At 38.4% G+C, this 8,195-nt stretch overlaps 1 protein-coding gene across 1 annotated transcript; it reads left to right on the forward strand.

Annotated features, from left to right (window-relative positions):
• Positions 1-5,093: 5,093 nt before the first annotated feature.
• On the forward strand, positions 5,094-6,029 carry LOC136610085 (olfactory receptor 5AR1-like). Its single transcript, XM_066589352.1, has one exon. The coding sequence runs from the start codon at positions 5,094-5,096 to the stop codon at positions 6,027-6,029; it is 936 nt and encodes a 311-aa protein (XP_066445449.1).
• Positions 6,030-8,195: the final 2,166 nt, after the last annotated feature.

Genomic DNA, 8,195 nt, shown 5'->3' on the forward strand with positions numbered 1-8,195 from the left:
AGATCTCATTGCTGAAAGTGGTATTTTAATGTGGCTTTCAGAATTGACAGTTGCATTTAAAGAGTTAACAGCGGCCATTAGTGTTATCTCAAAATGGCTGATGCGAACCATGGGTTCAGATCCTGAGCCTGCTCCATACACAGACATCCGACATTTGTTGTACATGTATGGCACACGATGGAAAGGGGTTAAGTTAATGCATTGATAGAATTAGGCATTGATAGAATTAAATATACCATCATACCATGCATCTGGCCACAATGCATATATGAAGAGAGCCTTATTAAATAAGGGAAGATTTAAGGAGAGTCTAATGGACTCAGCACTAATTGATACCTTTGCCAGTAAGGCTGTGTCCACATATCTTGTGGACACAGCCTTAGACTAAATCCTCATAACACTGGTACACCTGCAAATTGCAAAAAGGTAGCAGTATTATTGTGCCTCAAAAGCAACCTCATTAGTTCCCTGTGAAGAGATTTCTGCTATTCTCATGTCACTTTCATCCCCATTTGTGGAAACATTGAGATCCCTTGTGTTAAAACAGCATAAAGATTTGAGAGAGCAGCACTCCAGGGATTTTCAATGGAATAAAAGTCTTTATTGCCCCACAGAAACAACGTTTCAACTCTCTGCTGAGAGTCTTTGTCAAGTGCTATCATCTATAGTGTTAAGTAGTCACAACAGAGTGTAAATTTACAACAAAGTTTCTACATATTAGACGTTGGACATTCCCTGTTTTTTTAGGAATGTCAGTCAGGTTGAAAAAGTAGAGGGGGTGAAACGTCACCAATACCCACACATTTCAAATACACCTGCGTTTAACATAGAAATGTCACCGTGACAGAGGAATACCCTAAAAGAGCAGAATATAATATCACCGAGGGAATCACTAAAATGTAACTTTTATTGAATATAGTTAAAAAATGTCTCAGGCGTGATCTTTTATTACTATGAAACTCCAACTAAAGAGGTTGCCATTATACAAACAGGTAAGTCCTTACACATACTGTATATCAAAGCACAGAAATAACTGCACCGATATGGGTATGGTACAACAGCTACAGTGACAGTGGCACATATAATTTGTGTATAGCCACTGATCAACGATGGAGTTGTACACAGCTCCAAACAAAACAGTCACTGTTTTTATTATTAATCACCAATATAAATACCAGCAATTTTAATGGGGCTGACAAAAAGGTTATACCGCTCAGGAATTTGGGGTACAGTGTATGGTATAGTAAACACCGTATAGTTTCACCCCAAGACCAATAATGAAGCACCCTTCTAATATGGTCCCTGTTTAATAGAGTGGTAAACCTTAGACCAGGGTCAGTAAAGGAAATGACCCTATCATGAGGACTTCCCAATACTATATACAGCCGATAAGTAAAGGCTGAATATAACTGCTTTCATTCAGATGAATGCCGCTAGTTGTAACGTTTTGTAATTACTAGCGGCTATAAACAGTTAAACAAGTGGGAATTCAGGGTGATGTATACTAAATTTCCACTATCAGTAACTGTTGTAGTCAATACCACCATCAGCACATGAAAAGCCTGATGGAAGATAGAAGATAAGGTGGACATATATTGCACGTCCATCAGATCAGTGAGGCTATCATTTGTGTAACATGAGTAGCACCATCAACGCGTTTCAGCGGTTATTGGTGGTCTAACCGCATCATCAGGATGGTAAGTATCAGGTATAGGACTGAACAGCCTGACGGGCTGGGATAGCAATGAGTCATCTAACATGCGGCACAAAAGAGTTCTGAGGCACATTGAGACAGATGAGATTAACCTGGGATTAGGGACAGATAAAATAGTCATTTTAAGGGGGGATTGTAATGGATTGTAATAAACTAAGTAAAGTGCCTATTGCAAAAATATGCCTCTCCTCTACACTACTAACACAGCTTCCTGTCTGAAAGTGCTAACTACTTGTCCCCCCTCCTGCCGTGTTTCTAACATTTTACTCAATATGGTGACTCCCCAGTTCAGGAATTCCAAGATAAGGACCTCAGCTCCTGGAGGAAGAGACCCATATAAGGGCAATAACCAATCAGCTAGAGATTTGTACTTCATGACATACTAACTATGCACACTCTGTAAAACCCCATGCAACTTGATTAGAATAAAGAAGTTTCATTTAGTTGAACAGCATGTTTCAGTGTGATTCTTCCATGCATATACAGGCTTTAGACCTTAGACCTTCTAATCAGGAAGGGGGCAGATATTCATCATTACATATATTGGTACCAATCTATAACAAGAGTACTACCAAAAAGTATTGTTTGTAATTGTAATATTGGGACCCCAAGTTTTCTGGCTTCTTCACAAGGATGTACTTGCCATCCAGTGCCCCAATGCAGTTTGGAGTAACTGTGCTGTAGCTTCAAAACTATTGTCAATGCTCATCCATGCTTGCAGAGAGGATAGATGCATCACCATTAGCTTCAGCTATGGCCAAAGGACATCGCTAGTCCTCCTGATTATTCCAAAGGGGGTGGAGCTGCCCAACAGGAACTCAAAATGCAGTGATGTAAATGAGTTCCTGATGACGAATAATCTGTTAAGAAAAGGCAAAAAAGGGTTAAAAAAATTATAGGCACCACACCAATAGTACATTACATAGGGAACAGTTTACAGGTTGCTTCCCAAATTCCTAACCCCCTCCCCCCCCCCCCCAAAAAAAAATGTCCTACCTCGGGGTGACCAGAAGATGCTTTTCAGCAAAAATACATTGGCACATCTGCGTGTCATGTAGTTCAGTCCAGAGTATATCACCTCCATTAGCTTGTCGAATCTGGACACTGACATATGGCTAAAGTCAATAAACATTCCAGAGTGGTATCTCAAATTGCAGTAGAGGCTTGTGAAGTGGCATTTACAGCTTTGCTATGACACTAGAGGATGGACCCAGAATTTCAGAATTTTTTCCTGGGCTCTTCTTCCACCAACAGACTGGGCTGTCCAAATGCAGTAGCCACTAGCCATGCCAGAAGCACGTCATTCTGAAAATAGGACATAAAAGGAAGAATAGGAAGCATTTAAAGAGACCAGGATGGATGAACACAGAACTTGCACACATGTTAAAAACAAGAAAAAAAAATAAGTTTATCAAATGGAAAGAGGGGGGAATATCTAAAGAAGAATATAATGTGGTCTGCAGAAACTGTAGGGCAAGTGTCAGAAAAGCTAAAGCTGATAATGAATTGAGGCTTGCAACACAGGCCAAAAGCAATAAAAATGATTTGGGGGGTATGTCAAGGCAAAAGAAAAGTCAAAGATGCTATTGGATGCTTATAAGATGAAAATGGTGAATTGGTTAAGAATGCTGTTGAGAAGGCCGACCTGTAAAATTCCTATATTGTATGTATTTTCTCTCATAAAGTAGATGGAACATCAACTGATCTTTCCTGTGCTATTGGAGGAATAAAAGAATGCAGGCTATCTGCAAACAGAGAGATGGTGAGAGAACACTTAGCTAATTTAAATGAATTCAAGTCTCAAGGTCCAAATTACATCCTAGGATACTAAAGGAAACAGTGTAGGTAATTCCTGAACCACTCGCCATAATCTTTGAAAATTCCTGGAGAACAAGCGAAATCCTAGAAGATTGGAAAACAGCAAATGTTGTCCCTATCTTCAAAAAAGGGAAGAAGGTGGATCCAGGAAACTACAAACCTGTGAGCCTGACTTCTATACCGGGAAAGATCTTTGAGCAAATTAGTAAACAGCAGGGGAACACCCTCATACGCATAAAAAACTATTTGTAGCAGTTGTATATACATCCCCATATAAAGTTTAATCATAGTACTCAACACTTACTGCTTGAAATAACAAACTTTATTAGTATAATACAGACACTAAGTCAACCAAGCCGCATTATAGAAACCAAGGTATACTGGGGGAAGAATCACCACAGCCAGATAAAGAGTAGTTGCAGTCCTTCTATCAATCATAGAAGATCCAGATATAAATATAAGACGGCCAATGTTCTATGTGATCCAGACCAAGACACATATTGTCCTTTTGCTGCATGCTTTAAAAAGACCTTATGAGAGGTCGAAACGTTGCATCTTTGTCATTTGATCCTAAGAAATAAAGAAGTTTATACGTTTAGATTAACGAGTTCCTGTGTACTGATCAGGTGTGTTGCTGATTGAAATTTATATCTATCAGGTTTTTCAAGTCTGGACCCTGCTGTTTGGATCGTGTACCATATGTTTCTTCCCTCCTGTTTATACTGGTAGTGCTACTATCCCCCCTAACCAACTGTTTAATATGGCATGGTCTCAGTCTGTTGGTTGTAGTGGCAAGAACCATAAACACAAAGGTTTACTTGACATTCCAGACAATAATGTGCTACTAGCAATGTGTCATCACTTTGAAAATGGTCAACAATGCTCCCAACAAGGCAGCGTGCCTTGTTACAAATGTGATACTGTTTTTCATTTCTGAGAATATAGATATTCCACGATTAAACAGGCCTGAAAAGAGTTCCGACCTGAACCCCACTGAACATTTTTGGGGTGAAATGGCATGTAAACAGTGTCCATGCCATTCAACTGTGCAAAGAGTGTTAAAGCAGAATCTCATGCAACACATGCATTAGATTTCTAGTAGAGTCAACAAATTAGTTATTTTCTATGATTCGAAACAAAGAGCCTTATCACATGCAATGCTGTTTTACACTGGTTAGAGAATATGGATGTTTCATGACTGAACTGAACTGAACATCTCTGGGATGTGAACAGCGTCCATCCAATTCAACTGCAAAGAGTGTTGAAGCAAAATCTGATGCAACACATGCAATGATTTCTAGTAGTCAACAAATAATTATTAATTATTCTTTATGTAATGATTAGAAATTATAAATCCTTATGGAATCAGGCTGCTATCAGATTGTGCATCTCTAGAGGTCCAAAACAAATGCTTTATAAAGGTGCTGATTCTTAGCCAATATACAATTCTTTAATCTACATTGAAGTCTGTGCACAGCTGTTTTCTGTACCCAAGTATATTACACATGGAAAAATTATGTTTACTTCTATAAGAAATTGACACATTACCTTTGGCAATACCATGAATAACACACTTGTGACAGAATTTATTCTCTTTGGTCTCTCCTCCAACCCAAAGCTTCAGCTGCCTCTCTTTCTGCTCTGCACTTTAGTCTACCTAATAACTTTACTGGGTAACATTATGATTACTATGTTAATTGGAATAACTCTGGGCTTGCAAACACCAATGTACTTCTTCCTTATGAACTTATCATTAGTAGATGTTCTTTATTCATCAACTATTACACCCAACATCATGGCCAACATTCTCTCTGAAACTAAGACAATCTCCATTACTGCTTGTGCAATACAAATGTTCCTCTTCATTGACCTGGCAAGCACGGAAGGCATGATACTTGCTGCGATGGCGTATGACCGATATGTAGCTATATGTAAGCCACTGAATTATACAGTCATTATGAACAAAGTGACATGCATTACACTTGTTTGCTCAGTATACATAGCAGGATGTGTTAATTCATTAATTCACACATGTGCTGCATTTAGTCTACCGTTCTGTAAGTCTAATCATATCAAGCATTTCTATTGTGATATCAATCCCATCTTAAGACTGTCATGTAAAGAAACATATCTTAATGAAGCATTATTATTTGTTGTCGCTGGTTTAATTGAAGTGGGCTCATTTCTCTGTATAGTGATATCATACATCTACATTTTATTCACCATATTCAGAATTGGGTCTTCTACAGGTAGAAGCAAGTCACTCTCCACTTGTATCTCCCACTTTACTTGTGTAGCCTTATCCTATGGCCCAGCTTTCTCCGTGTACTTGCGACCAAATTCTGCGTATGCCGTGGATCAGGATTGGGTAGTGTCAGTGTTCTATACAGTAATGGTACCCATGTTAAATCCCATGATCTATAGTTTAAGAAATCAAGATGTCAAAAAAGCTCTGGTACAGTTTAATGTCAATATGATTCGATGCATACAGATGTAACAATATCACAATAACTTGTGTTACCTAACATCAGCTGTGCTTTGCTACATCTGTATCCAACAGAAAGATTTGACAGCAAAAATAGTGCAACACGCAGCACTACTCTCACCACCAAAATGACAAAAATCATGACGGAACGCCGACAGACATGAAATTAACCCCTTCCTGCTGGAGTCATTTCTGTTTATTTTATTTTGGTTTTTCCTCCAGCTTTCAAAAACTTATAAAGTTTTATTTTTCTCATCTTGTGGGATGAGTTATATTTTTTATTGGTACGATTTAACAAACCATACAATGCATTGCAAAACTTTAGAAAATTTCTCAGTGGGCATAATGGAGAAAAATGCACCTGCACCATTTTGGAGCGGTTGTTTTAAGCACTTCACAGCCTTTATATGCTTTATTCTGTCGGTCAGTATGATAATGGCAGACACAAATTTATATAGTTTTTCCAATGTAGTACTGCTTAAAAAAATAAAATACCACTTTAAAGAAAAAATATCCTTTGTGACGCCATCTTTTGACCCCTTACCCTTCTTTTTTTATGTTGATGAGGTTATGTGAGTGCTGAATTTTTTGTGGTATAACCTGTAGTTTTAATTGAAAGCAATTTTGGTCACCTAGGATTTTTTGATTGCTTTTTACTAAGTTTTTACTTCGAGATAGAGAGCAAAAAAAGGCAATTCAGTTATTGTGTACATTTTATTCAGGATCTCATTGCCTATCAGGGTATTTTAATGAGGCTTTCAGAATTGATAGTTGCATTTAAAGGGTTGAATGCCACTGTTAGTGTTGTCTCCAAATGGCTGACACCCACCATGGGCTCAGATCCTGAGACTGTTCCATTCACAGTCATCCGACATTTGTCGTACATGTATAGTACATGACAGAAAGGAGTTAAGTTAATGTGGTCTGTTAGGCATTGATAGAATTAAATATACCATCATCCATCATAGCATGGATCTGGCACAACATTCCATTGTAAGCCACGATGTATATATGAAAGCGCCTTATTAAATAAGGTGAGATTTGAGAAGAGTCTAACTGCACCTTTAGATACCTTGACCAGTAAGGCTGCGTCCACATAGTGCATGAACACAGCCTTAGGCTAAATCCTCCTAACCACACCGGTACATCTGCAAATTGCAGAAAAGTAGCAGTATTATTGTGGCCCAAGAGCACCTCAGTAGTTCCCTGTGAAGAGATTTCTGCTATTGTTATGTGACTTTTCTTCCCATTTGCGGAAACATTGAGGTCACTTGCAAATCACCTGAGAGCAGTGATTTTACCATAACCCTTGTCGCTGTGGAGGGCTAGAAGTGAGTTAAGTGTGTGAGCCAGCTGCAGAAAAGAGAGGGTTCCTGCTACACAGGTGGCTGACAGCAAACTGGATAGGACTGTAAAGTCCTTCTAGAAGGACCCATGTCAGAATGGTAGAGATTTATGCACTGTTTTCAAAGAAGTGAAAAGTGCATTCTAAAGCTTGGTTTGGGTACCATATTCATGCACCAAGCCTAGTTCTTGTACCAAATATTTAGAGTAGGCTTGATTCAGCTACCATATATATGCAGTAAGCTTGGTTCTGTTACTGTATGTCACCATGTACTGTGTTTATTTCTTGTACCATATCTATGTAGTTAGTTTTATTTTGTTGTTATGTCTACAAAGCTGTGAAAAAATATTTGCCTCTCATCCAATTTCTTCTATTTTTTCTAATTTGTCACATTTGAATGTTTCAGATCACCTATCTAACTTTAATAAAAAATATTCAAAACCTGTATCACCTTTGTGAAAAAGTAATTGCCCCCAAAATCTAATCACCAGTTGTTCCACCCATGAGAGTAGCAACTACAATCAGATTTTTACAATAACTTGTGATGAGTGTTTCAGTTTCCTGTTGAGATATTTTGGCCCGCTCTTCTTTGCAGAATTCTTTTAATTAAGTCATGTATATCAAAGGGGTTTTGAACATGAACTGCCTATTTAAGGTTTCGCTACAGCATCTCAATGGGATTTAACTCAGGACTTTGATTTGGCCACTTAAATACTAATTTGGTTTGAACCTTTCAGAGGCGGACTTGCTTGTGCGCTTCTGTTCATTGTCCTGCTGCATAACCCAACTAGGCCGCAAAATGATGGGCTAACATTTGCCTTCAGGGTTTTCTG

The sequence above is a fragment of the Eleutherodactylus coqui genome, chromosome 2 (genome assembly GCF_035609145.1).
Source record: "Eleutherodactylus coqui strain aEleCoq1 chromosome 2, aEleCoq1.hap1, whole genome shotgun sequence".
Classification (NCBI taxonomy): domain Eukaryota; kingdom Metazoa; phylum Chordata; class Amphibia; order Anura; family Eleutherodactylidae; genus Eleutherodactylus; species Eleutherodactylus coqui.